The 18,678-nt window shown below is 40.4% G+C and overlaps 1 protein-coding gene across 1 annotated transcript in view; it reads left to right on the top strand.

Annotated features, from left to right (window-relative positions):
• The first annotated feature begins 2,096 nt into the window (after nucleotides 1-2,096).
• Nucleotides 2,097-18,678, top strand: part of NUP133 (nucleoporin 133) — a 56,381-nt gene continuing 39,799 nt past the window's right edge. Inside the window, exons 1-8 of the mRNA XM_030334659.2 lie at nucleotides 2,097-2,380; nucleotides 5,190-5,308; nucleotides 7,303-7,406; nucleotides 8,746-8,853; nucleotides 10,504-10,638; nucleotides 11,491-11,661; nucleotides 13,334-13,489; nucleotides 13,798-13,868. Coding sequence (XP_030190519.1) covers nucleotides 2,199-2,380; nucleotides 5,190-5,308; nucleotides 7,303-7,406; nucleotides 8,746-8,853; nucleotides 10,504-10,638; nucleotides 11,491-11,661; nucleotides 13,334-13,489; nucleotides 13,798-13,868 — 1,046 coding nt within the window. The 5' untranslated portion in view covers nucleotides 2,097-2,198. The remainder of the gene's footprint in view (nucleotides 2,381-5,189; nucleotides 5,309-7,302; nucleotides 7,407-8,745; nucleotides 8,854-10,503; nucleotides 10,639-11,490; nucleotides 11,662-13,333; nucleotides 13,490-13,797; nucleotides 13,869-18,678) is intronic.

The following is an 18,678-nucleotide window of genomic DNA, read 5'->3' as shown; positions in this document are numbered from 1 at the left end:
GCGAATATACTATAAATCTATCATCGGGTATCCTTCTATATTCCTTGCTATTATAAACAATACTATCTTTGTTATGATTTGTTTTGTTCAGATAAACTTCTAAAACTTCAGATAAATTTCTAATTGCCAAGTTTAAGGAGCACATACAAGTTATAAGGCTTTTTGATAGACTGTCTGCTTAAAAGACTGTACGAACTTATAAAAATCTCACCAGAAGTGTATACATCGGCGCCTCTGCCCCCCGCAGCCTTTCAACATGAGCTCTTTCCATTTTTTAAAACCTTCCAGCTAATTCAACTGACAAATAATACTGGTGGGTGGTTTGATTTACATTTCTTAATAATTACTAGTGAAGTTGAAGACCTTTTCATTGTTTTTGGTCATTTGTAGTCTTTGAGTTAATGCTAGCTCATGCCCTTAGTACATTTCCATCTTTTCCTATTGGGGTAGCTTGCTTTCTCTTACTGATTTTCTCTAAGGAGTATTATTTATTGGAAATGCTGGTTTTCAGCTTGTTTGCCCTCACTATGTTTGTGTTTTTTGACATCCATAAATATAGTCATATCTATAGTATCTAATTCTCACAAGTGAGTACTATTCGTAATCTAATAAAGGCTCAAAAAGGTGACACAGATAGCAAATAGCAGAGGTGAGATTTGAAGCAAGTCCCATTTGATTCGAGTCTATGCACTCAATTACTACACCAGTCGTTATCAAAATGTCCCCAGACAGCAGCATCACCAACACCTGGAAACTTGTTAGAAATGTAAACACGCAAGCCTTAGCCCAGACCTAGGACTCAGACGCTGTGGGTGGGCAGCAATGCGGCTTAACAAGCCCTCCAGGTGATGAAGCACCCTTGAGTGTGAGAGCCACCGCACTACGCTATCCCCTTCTTTTTGATTTCCCCGTATGAGAGACTATACTATTTAAAATGAGGCCCAAAGTAAGGAAATGAATTTTTTTTTCGTTAGGAAATGGCAGCCACTAGGAAAATGTTACATCCTCGGTGGTGATAAAGAAGCACTCCGCTGCCCCAAGGCATAGTCCCGAGTATCTACTGTTTCACTCGCGGTCCCCACCATACACTGCGGGAGGCTGACATCCATGGACTGTACTCAGGAGCCACAGTGTACCAGCCTGTTGCAGTGGCGGGAAGTGTGAAGAATGACTCTAGGGTAGCGCTCTTATTTTTGACTTGGGTGATCGGCCAATTTCACCAAGTAGGGCAGAGGTGGTAGGAGAGGGGTCCAAAAGGAAAACAAGAATTTAGCAGGTGTATTGTGAGGAGTCTGCAGGACATGCAGGGCAAAGTGTTAGGAGCCCGCAGTTTTTTTTTTTTTGTTTTTGTTTTTTTTTAATTTTTTTTTTCAACGTTTATTTATTTTTGGGACAGAGAGAGACAGAGCATGAACGGGGGAGGGGCAGAGAGAGAGGGAGACACAGAATCGGAAACAGGCTCCAGGCTCCGAGCCATCAGCCCAGAGCCCGACGCGGGGCTCGAACTCACGGACCGCGAGATCGTGACCTGGCTGAAGTCGGACGCTTAACCGACTGCGCCACCCAGGCGCCCCAGGAGCCCGCAGTTTTTGACCGAGATCCGGGATAGAGGTGGACTTGGGGTGTTACTAGCGTGGATGAGACAGTGCGGGGCTGAATGGGGAATGACAAACCTAGAGACCAACAAATACAACGCTAAGAGTGAAACCAGTGACAGCTTTTCGGTTTTTCTCCCTTCTCAGCGACGGACACTTTCCAGTTCCCCAAGAGGCTCAGAAAAGACCAGCGTGCAGAGAGGCTTTGCCTTCAGGCTGCTAGCCGGCCAGCCCCACCCACCGGAGTCGAGAAGGGCACCTGGCTTTCCAGTTTCACTTCTCCGGAGGCTAGAGACACCCGCCAGCTGCCTAGAACCCTCCACACTAGTGACCTCTGTGATCACGCCTCGCGGCGGGACACTACCCTCTGTCGTCATTACGGCGCGCCCCCTTCCAAACCGCCCCCACCACGCCCCGCGCCTCGGCGCGACCCTTTGACGTCTGACCGCGCGCTCTCCCCCGCCACCTCGACCACGCCCCGCGGCTCGGCGCCGTGCTTTTACGTCATCAGCGCGCGCCCTCCCGCTCCCGGGTGTTCAAGCTCCGCGCGCGAGCCGAGTTTCAGCCCCACAGGCGGAGTATCTGTCGCCTCTCCTTTCCGTCATGTTCCCGGCCGTCTCCTCTCCGCGGACACCGGGGCCCGGGACTCGAAGGGGTCCGCTGGCCGGAGTCGGGCCGGGCTCCACGCCCCGGGCGACAAGCAGGAAAGGTCTATCCCTGGGGTCTGCAGTCAGCTCCCCGGCGCTCTTTTCGCCGGTCGGCCGGCGTAGCTCGCTGAGCTCGCGGTAGGTGATCGTCCCCGGTTGGGTCTGGTGAACAATAGGCTTACGGGCTTCAGTGGACCTGATGGGGTAGTGTCTCCAGACGCCTTCGGAACGCGGAGGAGGGGGCGGGGAGGTAATGCCAAGGCTGGGGGAACTAGACCATCGCCATCTTTGCGAGTAGTTACTTCAGCCTCAGTTTAATTCATCTTAAGCCTTCACTTTGCACTTTTCATGGAATTACCTCTGTGTAGAAGTGAACAAATTGGATTTCAGTCGGTGGTGACCTGCCTCCTTACTACCCCCGTCTTCCATTGTAAGTGAGTCATGATTCATTTGGTGAAATGGCAATAATAGGCGACCTGAGCCTGCTTCTCTTAAGGCCAAATGAATCGATGACGGTGGGAATGAGGATCTCCAATTCTGGAAAGTCATGTTATGCCTAACATAGTTACTGCTATTAATATCTGCTGACTGATAATTACATGATTTTTAGCAAGAGAAGTTATCTTTGCAGCTAAATTAATAGGGGAAAGTCTTTCGTAGCAGTGAGATAAGAATAGTAGTTTTGCTCCCAAATAAAAGTGTGGCACATCAGTCCACATCATTCCTTAAACCATACTCTGCATCCCCCTTTCATAATTAATCTAGAACTTTAGAAGGTAACATGTTTCTGAGTAGTTTCCTCCGAATTCATCTACGAAAAAAGAATTTTCCTTTGCAAGAAAAGTGTAATATTGGGTCTTGAGCTTATAGTTAAAATTTATCTATAGATACTTGCAATACTTTAAAGGAGAAATGGTTTTTAATTTTTTTAAGTTTATTTTACTTACTTTGAGAGAGAGTGTGCACAGGAGGGACAGAGAGAGAGAGAGAATCCCAAGGCTCCACACTGTCATCTCGGAGCCCGATGTGGGGCTCAAACTCACCAACCATGAGATCATGACCTGAGCAGAAAAGAGGATTCGGTTGTTTAACCCACTGAGCCACCCTGGTGCTCCAAGGAGACGTGATTTAAAAAAAAAAAAAAATTTTTTTTAACGTTTATTCATTTTTGAGACAGAGAGAGACAGAACATGAACGGGTTAGGGTCAGAGAGAGAGAGAGAGAGGGAGACACAGAATCTGAAACAGGTTCCAGGCTCTGAGCGGTCAGCACAGAGCCCGATGCTGGGCTTGAACTCACGGACCGTGAGATCATGACCTGAGCCGAAATCGGACGCTTAACCGACTGAGCCACCCAGGCGCCCGGAGACATGATTTTTAAAGAATTCACTGCATCTTTGACTTTTACATCTCGAAAGTGCTCTTCAAAGTGGTGATCTTGGGGCGCCTGGGTGGCGCAGTCGGTTAAGCGTCCGACTTCAGCCAGGTCACGATCTCGCGGTCCGTGAGTTCGAGCCCCGCGTCGGGCTCTGGGCTGATGGCTCAGAGCCTGGAGCCTGTTTCCGATTCCGATTCTGTGTCTCCCTCTCTCTCTGCCCCTCCCCCGTTCATGCTCTGTCTCTCTCTGTCCCAAAAATAAATAAACGTTGAAAAAAAAAAAATTCAAAGTGGTGATCTTGTCAGTGTTTTTTTTTTACTACCTTTGAGAAAAGTAAAGCTGTACTTTATTTAATGCGTTTTGTTTCAAATCTCTTTTTACTTTCCAGTGATCATTTAAAGAAAAATCTTTGTTGTAATACTCTCAAGAAACAAAGATCACTTAATCCTCATGTTAAGAGATGGAATAAATTTTATACTGGTAACTTTACATTATTTTTTGAATGTTGACAAGGTGAAAAGATCTAATTTCTACACTGTATCTGCTCTTAAAGAACAGGTAACAGCAGATACTCATGACCCTATTTAATTTCTTAGTTATAGAAATCTGGTAGATTTCATGTAATCCTAGAGCTGATGAGGGCCAAATGGGTGAAGGGGAGTGAGAGGTACAGGCTTCCAGTTAGGAAATGGGTAAATAATGGTGATGAAAAGTACAGCCTAGGGAATATAGTCAACAGTACTGTAATAGGGTTGCGTGGTGACAGATGGTAACTGTCCTTGTGAGCATAGCATAGTTTCGAATCACCATGTTGTACATCTGAAACTAAAGTAACGTTGTGTGTCAGTTATACTTCAATTAAAAAAATTCTAGGGGCACCTGGGTGGCTCAGGTGGTTAAGCATCCGACTTCGGCTCAGGTCAGGATGTCATGGTCTGTGAGTTCAAGCCCTGCGTCAGGCTCTGTGCTGACAGCTCGGAGCTTGGAGCCTGCTTTGGATTCTGTGTCTCCCTCTCTCCCTGCCCTCCCCCACTTGTGCTCTGCCTCTCTCTCTCTCTCTCTCTCTCTCTCTCTCTCTCTCTCAAAAATAAATAAACATTAAAAAAAAAAATTCCAGAGCTGATGAGAGCTAAAAGATAATCTAATCCAATGTTTGTAAAACTTTTTGGCCACGGTGTAGGATAAATTCTAGTTTATATTCTATTTTATTTTTCAGAAATGTTAATTGAGACCCTCACAATGACCCACAATTTGGAAAATGCTGATCTAGTCCAACCTTTGTATTACATAGCGAAGGATACAGTTATATAAAGAGTTTAAGTGAACGGAGCACACATCTGATTACTAGAGCATAAGAGTCAGAAGCCAAATTTTCCTATATCCTGTCAGTCTTTTTTTAATGTAAAATATATTTACACAGTACACATGAGCCAGAGTTTCCTTTTACTGCTACAGCTCATTTTTTTTCTTGTTTATCAAAGATCTTTTCTTTATATGAAAATAGTACATAAAAGTAAGCATAACGGAAAATTTTAAATATGATGCAAGTTGTATGGTCTCTTTTCTTTAGAGGAACACCTACACGAATACTGCCACACCACTGTGTAACTGAGTCTATGAACTATGATGTGAAAACATTTGGATCTTCTCTCCCTGTTAAAGTAATGGAAGCCCTAACATTGGCTGAAGGTGAGTGTCATTTCCATTTGCCTATATTAGCAATTCAAAATGAAGCCTGTCCCCGGGTCCGAGATTGAAATTTGTGCTTTTTCTGGTATACCTTCACTTAAATGGGGTAGAAACAGGTAACATTTGGTTTTCCGTGAATTGCAAAATATAATAATTTGAGAAGCAGAATGAGTTCATTTTTAGCACAGATTACTTCTTCAATGGCTGTAAACACTGCATATGCAAAACTCAGTCCAATTTCAAAATTTGATTGCGAGTGTGAAGCTTAGCTTAAAAGACCACTCCGTCATGTTATGAGTATGGGTATAATAACGTTATTATAAGATCAAGTCTTACCTCCATTTCTGGATCCTTTGTAGTATCCCAGAGGCTATATGTACACATTTATGTTATCAGTGTAAAGTACCTTCAGAAGATTCTGTTGGCAGAGAATTAGAGTGGGAGTTTGGAAGATGCAGTCACGCAAGCGTCAGAAAGGCAACAGTAAGGATAAGGGGTTGGGTGACTGGCAGAACAAAGTTCACAGCATCCTCCATGATCTGCCCAAGTCATTTTTATTTATGATTCAATTCTAGATTTCTGTGATTTTTTTGGAACGTTGTTTTTCAAACTGTAGGTAGTGACTGAAATCAGTTTAGTGGTTCATGGCCAGCACTTAAAAAAATTGAAAGCAAAACATCAGAGTGCATTTTATGTCATAATGTTACATAAGTTTTGTGTGTTTTACTTAAATTACGTGTGAACGCATCATGATATAAAATATATTTCATATTGTGAATGATGGTCAAATAAGTTTAAAGTACTCCATTCTAGAAGCAATATTTCTCATCAACTTGAACTACGTATCTTGCCTGTGAGTCCTTGGGAACCCAGGTACAGAGGTTTTCAGACAACTAAACTTCCACTGTAACCTCCATCATGTACTTTTCTTGTTTTAATTATATATAGCATGTATTATATTTTTCTTTAGTCCTCTAAAAATTTCAGCTCAAATAGTATTTAAGCCTTTTAACATACTCCTGGTTCATGCCACCAGACTGTTTATAACAAATAGTACACAGCCTCAGAGGAGAGAGTCCCTCAAAATCAGGATGTGTAAACTTAAGGGTGTGTAAACTTGAAGAACTTTTCCGAATATGGAAACCTACCAAGTGCTGTGTGTTAAGTCAGGGACCTCACAGGTTTACCAGTAGAGTATTTGGAGCTGCTATATTGCTTTCAGGAAATGAAAATATTGAACAGATATTCTCATTCAGCAAAAGCCCACACTTAGCCTAGGCATGATTTAGTATTTTAGCTTGTAGATTATTGATGCCTTTTATTTTGCCCTTCTACCCTGCTTTAGGCAAAGAGCAGAGCTCAAATTAATTAAGTTTCCAGGGCTAACACACTTAACTGAGGTTTACCACCACCAGTATGACAGCAATATACTAATTTAGTTTTGTCACTTACTATGGAATGCAACCCTTGATGTCTACGTATAATGAAGTGATTTATCAAACTTTTAAAGAAGGTATTTGAAACTCATGTTCTTTTGAAGGAATAATTTTTTCTTGAAATTCTTTATATATTTAATGAGAGAGATTATTATTTGCATTGCTGTATCAAAATAAAATTATGAATGTTACTAAATATTGTAGAAAGTAAGATACTTGTTTATGGCCAATATTAAAAGATAGTAAACCTAAGGCCAAAATATACCTTTGCCTTCAGATACATTTCTTAAAGTGGTTATCAAAGTTAAATGGCTCTCTTGTTTTGGATATTAATAACTCTAACTCTTGAATTACTCAAGGGCATTTTTTTGATATGAATGAATCTTTTTTATCTGTGGTAATTACTTTTTTTTTTTAATAAAGAATGTATCCATAAAGAAGATCTTGGTATAAGGAATTTTAACAGTTTTTCTTTTCTGTGTCTTTTTTTTTTGTTATGGTTTTTCTTACTCGTTCTTTGAGGTTAAATATGTAAGTTATGTACTTTTTTTTTTTTAGTTGATGATCAGCTGACTGTTCACATAGATGAAGGTGGATGGGCTTGTCTGGTCTGCAAAGAGAAACTCATTATTTGGAAGATTGCTCTGTCACCTATTACTAAGGTAATGGCTCTTGAGAGAGCTAGAAGAAGAGGAAAGGATTACCAGTTGGCTCTTAATTTTTACTGTAAATTTTTAGAGTTGTTGGAGGACACGATCTGAATTTACTCATTAGATTTGCATTTTCGTAGTGGTATGAATTACAGAGCATACATTCACATTTTTATGTTGGGAAAAAAAGTTGCTCCCCTTTCATAATTTTAAATAGGATCCGTGTTATTAAAATTTTTAGTGAGTGTTATGAATGCCATACCGGTCTGCCTAATGAAGTTTAAGAATAAATGCTGCCCACATTAGCTAATGAACTGAGCTTATTTCTTTTTTTAATTTTTTTCTTTTGAGAGAGAGAGTGAGGGAGAATCTTAAGCAGGCTCCATGCTGAGTGCTGAGCTCAATCCCACGTGATTGATGCTGGGCTCAGTCCCATGACCCTGGTGTCATGATCTGCGCTGATATCAAGAGTCGGATGCCTAACTGACTGAGCCACCCAGGCGCCCCTGAGGTTATATATTTCTAAGATAGGACTATGATTCACTGAATCTACTGAATGGTGTTTAATGGGAAAAAAATGATGCCAATTTTAGCAATTGCTAGTTTAACTTTCAGTTGTCGGTTTCTCACATGGGGTTATCATTTGCGTTTCTAGGAACTTATCCTCAGCAACCTATTTTCCTGTCTGTTCCAGATGAGGCATACTCTCTTGCAACCACTCACTGGTCACTGTTACTGGGCCATTGTTCTGTTGGACCTGGGGATTCTTGCTTACTTAAACTCTTCATGTCTGCTGGCCTCTGTACTTCTGCCTAGAAGATAGTATTGGTAGTTAAGAGCATAGGTGAGGGAAAGTTCTGGGGGCCATGAAGAGTTAGCAGAAGGAGCCTGATAATTTGGCTGAGGCTAAGAAATATTTTCTAGACACCTTGGTATAATTAATTGCTCTGTAGTCATGCTGATTTTAGATGTCAAATAAATCAAGACTAGACTGGGAAAATTCCATAGGAAGCCTACATACTTCTTTAAGGGAAGTATGACTTCTCTTAAGTCTTGCAGACTTTTTTTAGTCTAGAAAGATACTGGGCTAGTTGATGTTCAGAGTCTGGTCTAGCTCTTAAGTTTTTCTGATTCTATATCTCTTAAAATATTTTGTTGTAAAATGACTGAAGGGCCTGATGAAAACCTGATCAAAAAGATGTGAGAAAAAAGTACGTTTGTAGAATGGTATTTCCAGCAATGACTCAGATTCTGAAATGTACAGGGAAGGGAAATCGTGAAGTCGGGGTGCATATGCAAAGAATCGGATTTGATGTGAAAGATTTTTTTTTTGTTTGGGTTTGTTCTTTAGTTATCTGTTTGCAAAGAGCTTCAGCTGCCACCAAGTGACTTCCACTGGAGTGCTGACTTGGTGGCTCTCTCTTATTCTGCTACCTCAGGTGAAGCACATTCTACTCAGGTAGGTGACTTAAATGCTTGATGTGTGTGTGTGTGTGTGTGTGTGTGTGTATTTTTTTTTTTTAATTTAAATAAGGGAAGTTGTAACATTGGAGGAATTATCCAATCAACATTATCCAAGTTGATTCAGTGACATAACTGTAAAGCTACAGGAATCAAGATACTAGTATTGGCAAAGAGGTAGACACCTAAGGGCAACTGAACGGAATAGGGAGCGCAGATACAGATCAACAAAGAGGTGCCCCTTTGGTCTTTAACAGAGCTGCAGTAGCAATTCAGTGAAGTCAGGGTAGTCTTTGCAGTAAATGGTGCTGGGACCATTGGGCATCCTTATGCAAAAAACAAAACAAAAAAACACCTCATACCATATACAAAGGTTAACTCAAAATGGATCATAGGTCTAGATGTAAAATGTTTAGAAGAAAACAGGAGAAAATCATCATGACGTGGCGTTAGACAAAGAGTTTTGGGAAATCACCGAAAGCATGATTCATAAAAGAAAAAAATAGATAAGTCGGACTTCATCAAAATTAGAAACTTGGTGTCAGAGACACTGACAAGAAAATGAAGAGACAAGCTACAGACTGGGAGAGAATCTTTCCAAGTTATATATCCAACAGAGGACTTATATCTAGAATGTAAAACAAATTCTGAAAGCTTAATAAGAAAACAAACAACCCAATTAAAAAACAGGGCACAGGACTTGAACAGACACTTTATCAAAGAGGATGTAAGGATGTCACAGAGATGTTCACGTCATTAGTCATTAGAGAAATGCAAATCAAAACTAGAGTGAGGTATCACAGTACTGCCTATTACAGTGGCTGAAATACAAAGTACTTGAACTGGCAAGTGCTGACAAGGATGTAGAGCAACTGGAAATTGTACATTGCTGGTGGGAATGCAAAATGGTACAGCTACTTGACTTTCACTTTCTAGTAGTTAAAATACACTTGCTGTTTTGACCCAACAATTCCATTCTTGGCTGTTTACCTCAGAGAAATTAAAACTTACGTTTACACGAAAAACAGTACATGAATGTTACAGTATTCATATCACATTATTTATGGTAGCCAAAGGTGGAAACAACCCAAATGTCCTTTAGCGAGTGAATGAATAAACGAATGGTTTCATCCATAGAATGGAATAGTACTCAGCAGTAAAAAGGAATGAACTCTTGATACAAGTGACAACCTGGATGTATCTCAGAGACATGCTGAGTGAGATCAACTAGTGCTTAAAGGTTACATTCTGTATGGTTTCATTTGCTGGACATTCTCAGAAAGATGAAACTGTGATGATGGAAATAGTGGTTGCCAGGGTTAGGATAGGGGAAAGGTCTGATCATAAAGGGATAGATAGCACTAGGGAGTTTTGGGTGTTAATGGAACTGTGCTGTATTCTTATTGTGGTGGTAGTTACGTGGATCTTTGCGTGTGTTAAAATTTATAGAACTGCACAACAAAAGGAAAAGAAAGTCAATTTTATAGTGTGATAATTTTTAAAATACAAAAAAAGAGGTGGTTTTTTTCCCCCTAATTTCTATTAAATAATAAATTGCCCTGTTTTCTTTTTATCAGTGTCACCAAATTGCTAGCTTTAGGGTCCTTCTTTTTACTGTGATTGCTGAGTGTTATGATCTTGTTTCAAGGCTGTGGCTGTCATGGTTGCCACCAGAGAAGGATCCATCCGCTATTGGCCAAGCCTTGCCAGTGAAGACATCTACACAGAGACCTTCGTGGATTTAGGAGGTGATAAGACTTACAGTTTCCTAACAGCAGTGCAGGTATACAATAGATATTCTTTTATATGTATTGGAAAGCTGTAATTTGACTTGGAAGTGAGATGTGAACAACTAAAAATACAGGGTTTTGAATAGACCATTCAGGCCAGAGAGGAATTCAGGAGCCAAGAGAAGAATGTAAGGGTCTAGGATTTGAACAGTTGGACAAAGGAAGGCCCTTCTCCTAGGACTCTGAAATACCAGTATCGGATAGTAGCCAGTGGTATTCATTTCTTTCAGAAATATTTTCTGATGGTGACTTTGAAGCCCTTAGACGTTATGAAGTCTGGTTTGCTAAAATACACTCTGTAGGTCGACCAAAGAATAAAATGTGGTACTTGATTTGTTGAACCTATAATGTGATGAACCTGTAATTTAAAAATCAGGGGGCGCCTGGGTGGCGCAGTCGGTTAAGCGTCCGACTTCAGCCAGGTCACGATCTCGCGGTCCGTGAGTTCGAGCCCCGCGTCGGGCTCTGGGCTGATGGCTCAGAGCCTGGAGCCTGTTTCCGATTCTGTGTCTCCCTCTCTCTCTGCCCCTCGCCCGTTCATGCTCTGTCTCTCTCTGTCCCAAAAATAAATAAACGTTGAAAAAAAAAATTTTTTTAAATCAGAATTCAGACACTCAATGAAAAAAACAGAATTGCAACTGAAGGTTTCCTATGTAGAATTAGTAGTATTATGTGAATGGATTCATAAGTAAATCATTTTAATAAAGTTTTCTTTTTTTATTCTTTTAAATCTGTTTTAAGGGAGATGCTAGATCATTTATCTCTGCATCAAAGCATTTTTTGTTAATGTTCTTCATCTTAGTTATAGAAGCTTACTTAACGAATTTCACAATATTTGTTCATAGGGAGAAAGTTTTATTTTGTCCTCATCGGGAAGCCAGCTGATTCGACTGATACCTGAAAGTTTAGGAAAGATTCATCAACATATCCTGCCTCAAGGACAAGGCATGCTTTCAGGAATTGGTCGGAAGGTTTCTTCTCTTTTGGGAATTTTATCTCCAAGTACTGATCTCATCGTAAGTTGACGAAATGACGTTTTATGAGCCTGTTTCTTCATGAAATCATTAAGTTGGAAGTTTCCTACGAAGTTGATATTGCCTCCGTATGAACACTAGTGTATATGAAATAAAACCTTTGATCTTTTCAATGATGCATATTTATTGTGATCAAATGAGATGCCATACTAACCCTCTCACACTGTGTAACTGTAATATTCTTAAATAAATCATATGGATTCTTTTGAATCTTCGAATTAAAACTGTTTTGTAAAATTATAAATGTGCTTAAGGACCAGTTTTGCTTTTTAGACTTAACCAAAAGTGTGTTCACTCCCATTACTGCAGCTGTTTGTGTGGATGCCTCAAATCTGGGTCTGTTGGTTGGGCTTGTGCCTCAGGCTCTGGACTAGTGAAGGGAGGCGGATGGGAGCTCACACTTATGGAGCATGTACCCTCTGCTGGGTGCTCTGTATTCGTTATCTCAAGTAACAGTTACAATCACCTATGAGGTAGAGAGCTTTCTCCCCAGTTTGCCAGTGAGAATACGGCCTCAGGGATGTCATGTAAACTGCCTGAGGTTATGGAATGACTCCGTGCCCGGGCACGTTAGAATGGAAAGCACATTTTCTTTCTACTGTGCTCTTTCCTTCTAATTCCAGGTTGCTCTCATCATCTGCTTTCTTGATGCTCTTTGAACCTAAAACCTGACCTGTCTGAAAACAAATGGCCCATATTCCTTTTTCTCTCCCATTTTCTACACCAAAAGTGTATATAAAACTTACTTCTCTTTTGACCTGTTTATTTCTGTCCATGACCCTGTTTTTTCAGTGACTCAGGTATAAACCTTGATTGTGTGTGTGTGTGTGTGTGTGTGTGTGTGTGTGTGTGTGTGTGTGTGTCTCTGTCTCCTTCTTACTTACCAGGTACTGTAGATTTGATTTCTGTCATGTCTCATTTTCATCCCTGTCTTCTGCTTCCATTGTTATGCCCTAATCTATACTCTTGCTAAATTTCCCCTAAGCTCTTGGTGCCAGTTCCGTTCACTCACCATCAGCCTCCTTACCCATTAGTGGCCAGAATCATGGTGACAAGAGAAACGGAGAAAATTAGGGCTTCAGCTCAAAACAGTCGTGTGCCCACCTTAAAAAAAAAACAAAAAAACACGTACTTCATAACCAAGTGTATACTTGAAAAGGCAAAATAATCTGCCTACATGTAACTAACTATACACATCCCTGCCACATTCACTTTCCTGTAACACAGCTCTTGAGTTCAAAAGCCATTGAGAATATCTCCCTTGCTTACTAGGTTTACAAACTCATATTCCCGACTCTCTGCCATGTGTCCCTCATGTTTCATTTGAGCATTATTTCTACTTGTAACATTGAGCATTATTTCCAATGTAACAGGACTACTGGTTGCTCTTTGAAAGACCTTATAACTTTCCTAACTCCCAACTGTGCTCTTTGTGGGCTGTCTGCTTTTATATTTCTGCCTATGAAAATCTGACCTGGCTTTCAAGGTCCATTTTAGGATCACTCCTTTCTTTGAATCCTAAATGAGGAATTCTGCTAAGATTACTAATAGAATACTCACAAAATATATAAAATTCAGATTTCAGAAAAATAGTTCATTAACATTAGAACTAAAAAAAATCTATAAACTTAACCTTTTTCTTCTCCCCATACAGCTTTCAAGTGTCCTTTGGGATAGAGACAGAGCAAGTTTTTATAGCCTGACAAGTTCAAACATCGGTAAATGGGAATTAGATGATTCTTCAGAAAAACAAGCACATAGTTGGGATATAAACAGAGCTCTGAAGGAAAACATTACTGATGCTATTTGGGTAAGGAACAATAATATTCATTTCTGTAATTCACATTTATGGTTATATGAGAATGCTAGTTTCTCTCATTATTTAGATGACATTGCAATGCACTGTTTTTAGCCATCAGATAAACAGAGAGGGCGCATTCAATCTCTAGAAATGGTGGAACTCAATGATTTACCTAATAATTTTTAAAATGCATCCATTATTTTTATTTAATAACTATTTGAACCGTAGTTCAAATTATTTTAGTAGGTGCTGGGAATACAAAGTTGAAAAGAAATCCTTACACTCCAGGAACTTACGTTATTGATGTTTTCACATAGGGATCTGAGAGTAACTACGAAGCTATTAAAGAAGGGGTCAACATTCGGTACTTGGATTTGAAGCAGAACTGGTAAGCAGTTAGTTTGTCTCATAAAGAATATAGATTGTTGTTTGGGAAAATAATGTTTATTATAAAATGATGAGCAGTCTTGCTATTTGTTCTTCTAATGCTAATCCTTTCATACTGTTATACCTCACTCAATGATTTTATGTTCTTTATCTAGAGATGCTGGTTCATTTGACAAATGTAGGCAGTTCTCAGCCTTCAGCTGTGTGTTCTTATATTACTTGCCTGCCCTAGTTCAAGACTCATCTTTCCTGCTCTCATGGCTGGAGCTTCTCTTTCTTCGTGCTAAGAAATGCCCTCCCTGCTGCTGTGGGTGCTCCGTGCTGTCCTCCTTCTCTTCTCAGTGGAGATACCAGGCATACTTGTCCACATCTTTTGCTTTAGTAAGCCTGTGTTTGTGGCTGTATTGGAGAAAGGAAGGTGGGGTGAGGTTTTGTCTTGGCAATACACGTTAGAACTCAGAGTTTATAGTCCCAGTGAATTTCCTCTTAGAAACAAGGCTCTAAGTGGTGCTTAAGATCCCAGGTTAGTCTGATAAAGTTAATATATCCTGTCTTACTTAGTTTTAATACCAAAGGTCATATGGAACTTAAAAATCATTCGTAACATGGCTTCCATGAGAAAGTTCGTAATCAGTGCCAGTGTATGACTTGGAATCCTTCAAAACACAATTTACCAGAAGTTAAAGGCAGTTTTTATGTGTTTTAGGGTAATTTAATTTAGTAGAACAAATTCTTATTTCTTGGAAGGACATTATAGTTTTGCTGTATCATTTTTCTCTCTCAGGCTCTTGAGAATGTCAGTAAGATCCTTCTTTATAGTTTCTGAAAACCTTATATAAACTATTAAAGAGGTATAAACAATAGTATATACTGAATTCTCATGTATGGTTTAATTAAATATAGTTTATCTGTTTTCCTTTATCTTTACCAGACTTTCAGAGATTTAGAACTGCTGGTAGGACGCAACCCACGTGGGCATACGATGCAGACATTTTTCCACATACACTTTTCAGAATGGAGACGTGGGCTGAAAACAGAAAAGAGAAACATACTTAGGAATTGCTGTACTGGGCCAAACCCCAAGCTCCTTTCCCCCATTTTTGTCATGCTAACAAGATGCTTGTGGGGTTTGCAAGACACGGCTCTTGTTCTCCTTCTGGACCCTCTAGTGATCCATATGGAGTGTCCGTGTCTGCATATGTTTCTTCACTTAAGAATAGTGTTTGTTGAGGCACCTGGGTGGCTCAGTCGGTTAAGTGTCTGACTTCGGCTCAGGTCATGATCTCACGGTTTGTGAGTTCGAGCCCCCTGTCGGGCTCTGTGCTGACAGCTCAGAGCCTGGAGCCTGCTTCGGATTCTGTGTCCCTCTCTCTGCCCCTCCCCCGCTCACGCTCTCTTTTTCTCTCTCAAAAATAAATAAAAACATCAAAAAAACTTAAAAAAAAAAAAAAAAAAGAATAGTGTTTGCCTTCCCAATGCTTATGGATGCTCCTTGATCTGTTGCTCATTTTGGCCAGGTTTGCAACCAAGGCTTATATTTTCAGTGAGCAGGCTTATAAGTTCTTTTACTAGATTATTACTGACACAACTCAGATTCATTTTATTTTATTTATTTTATTTTATTTTATTTTATTTTATTTATTTTATATTTTTTAAGCTAATTTATTTTTGAGAGAGAGGCACAAGTTGGGGAGGGGCAGAGAGAGAGGGAGACACAGAATCTGTAACAGGCTCCAGGCTCTGAGCTGTCAGCACAGAGCCCAGTGCGGCGCTCGAACTCACAAACCATGAGATCATGACCTGAGCCGAAGTCGGACCCTTAACTGATTGAGCCACCTAGGCTCCCCTCAGATAGCTTCATTTCATTTCATTCCATTCCATTCCATTCCATTCATTTTAATTTTTTTTTTTAATGTTTATCTTTGAGAGAGAGAGACACAGAATGCGAGTGGGAGAGTAGCAGAGAGAGGGAGACACAGAATCAAAGCAGGCTCCAGGCCCTGAGCTGTCAGCCCAGAGCCCAGCGTGGGGCTCAAACTCATGAACCGAACCACAAGATCATGATTTCAGCCAAAGTCGGACGCTTAACTGACTGAGCCACCTAGGTGCCCCTCAGATAGCTTCATTCTAGATATGAAGTTGGATTTTTTAAATCATAAATGTATTATGTATATACTCACATAAAAATTTGTTAAATTTTTGCTGGTTTGCAAAATTTTCATTATCTATTGTTCTGTCGTCTCTACTACCTAAAACAGCTTCATGTTTTTTAGAATGTGACAGTGTTTTTCTAAAGATGTCAAACCTAGCCTAGCACCACTCTCTAAGGAATTCTGTTAGATGTGTCTCCATGACTCGGTGGGCGCTCCTTATCACTCGATGTAGTCTTTATTTTATTTTTATTTATTTATTTTTTAATGTTAATTTTTAGAGAGAAGGAGAGGTGGTGAGAGAGGGAAAGAGAGAATCCCAAGCAGGTTCCACACTGTCAGTGCAGAGCCCAACACGGGGCTCGAACTCACAAACTGTGAGATCATGACATGAGCAGAAACCAAGAGTTCGACACTTAACTGACTGAACCACTGAGGTGCCCTGATGCAGTCTTTAAAGTAACTTCAACGTAGAGTCTTATCATCGGTGTAACCAACTGTACCTCCGTCCTTGGTATTTTTAAGACTGCATTCTCCAGGAGCTCACTCGGTTCCTTTTTCGTGTTGTGTTTTGGCAATACTTTTCATCTCTGTGACTTGTTTATCGTATAACTGAAAGTTTGTACTTCTTAGCCCACTTTATTTCACCCATTCCCTCACCCACCTCCCTTCTGGGGAGTCTTCTTTTGTTTTTGTTCATTTGTTTTGTTTTTAAGATTCCACATGTAAGTGAAATTGTATGGTATTTGTCTTTCTGTGTCTGACTTATTTCACTTAGCATGATACCCTCTAGTTCCATTCATGTTGTCACAGATGGCAGGATCTCATTCTTTTTTATGGCTGGGTAATATTCCGTCTTCTTTATCCATTCATTTGTTAATGGGCACTGGGGTTGATTCCATATCTCAGCTGTTGTAAACAATGCTGAATTAAACATAGGGGTGGGGCGCCTAGGTGGCTCAGTCAGTTAAGCATCCGACTTTGGCTTAGGTCATGATCTCACGGTTCGTGGGTTCGAGCCCCACATCGGGCTCGCTGCTGTCAGCACAGAGCCCGCTTCAGATCCTTTGTCCTCCTTTCTCTCTGCCCCTCCCCTGCTTGCTCTCTCTCTCTCTCTCTGTCTCAAAGTAAAATAAACATAGCGGTGCATATATTTTTTGAATTAGGGTTTCGTTTTGTTTGGATAAATACGCAATAGTGGAATTATTGGATCATATAGTATTTCAATTTTTAATTTTTCAGGAAACTTCTATACTATTTTCCATAGTGGCTGCACCAGGTTTGCATTCCCACCAACAGAGTTTGAGGGCTCCTTTTTCTCCACATCCTCACCAACACTTGTTAATGCTTGTCTTTTTGATTTTAGCCATTCTGATAGGTGTAAGGTGTTATCTCATTGTGGTTTTGATATGCATTTCCCTGATGATTACTAATGTTGAGCATCTTTTTATATGGCTGTTGGCCATCTGTATGTCTTCTTTAGAAAAATGTCTATTCAGGGGCACTTGGGTGGCTCAGTTGGTTAAGCATCCAACTTTGGCTCACGTCATGATCTCATGGTTCATGGGTTCGAGCCCTGTGTTGGGCTCTGTGCTGAAAGCTTGGAGCCTAGAGCCTGCTTCGGATTCTGTGTCTCCCTCTCTCTCTGCCTCTCTCCCTCCCACACTGTGTCTTCCTCAAAAATAAATAATAAACATTTTTAAAAATGTCTATTCAGGCCCTCTACCCATTTTTAAATTGGGTTTTTGGGTTTTTGGTGTTGAGTTGTATGTCTCCACATATTTTAGGTATTGACCCTTTATCCGATATATTATTTGCAAAATTCCATTCAGTGAGTTGCCTTTTTGTTTTGTTGATCATTTCTTTTATCATGCAAAAGCTTTTTATTTTGTTGTAGCCTCAATAACTTTATTTTGCTTTTGTTTCCCTTCCCTGAAGAGGCATACTCATAAATATGTTGCTAAAGCTGCTGCCCGAGAGATTACTGCCTGTTTTCTTTTAGGAGTTTTATGATTTCAGGTCTCACATTTGGGTCGTTAATCCATTAGTTCCTTTTTATGCGTAACATTCTTCTGTGACCTGTATTAGCTCTCCAGGTCATTGCCCGTATGTTACAAATTTGGACCAATATTTTTAGATTTCTTTCAAGAGTCCAAGTAGAAGTGATAAAGGTTCAGGAATTGGGTGAAGAAAACAGTGGAAAAGGAGTAAGAGCCACGTTAGGACTGCTTGGTTTGGAGTGGTGTGTCACTGAGTCCCTGGCTCCCACTTTCTTGGTTTTTACGTTTGGTTCCCCACCCCCCTCCCCACCCTCCGTTTCTTGTTTTTAGTTGTCAGTAGAGGGCGCTTACCACCCTGTTAATATTTCTGAGACTTGAATGGAAGTGGCTAATAATTAACACTACTCAAAGTTCCAGAGGGGTTAAGGGTAGAGACCATTTAATTCTTTTTGAGGGCAACAATTTTGATAGACTTGAGAGGAACATAGAAGCTTTAAGAGAGGAAAAGGTTTGTCTTCACATGGAGATTTCTGTAACTGACTATTAAAAACCAAATGTTCTTCTGGACCAAAGTAAACTTCAAAGAACAGATTAGGCCAGGGTTTGGCAACCTTTTCTGTGAAGGGCCCCAGACTGGCTATTTTAGGCTTTGGGGGCCATT

Source organism: Lynx canadensis, chromosome D2 (genome assembly GCF_007474595.2).
Source record: "Lynx canadensis isolate LIC74 chromosome D2, mLynCan4.pri.v2, whole genome shotgun sequence".
NCBI classification, from domain to species: domain Eukaryota; kingdom Metazoa; phylum Chordata; class Mammalia; order Carnivora; family Felidae; genus Lynx; species Lynx canadensis.
This window is presented reverse-complemented; position numbering and strand designations above follow the sequence as displayed.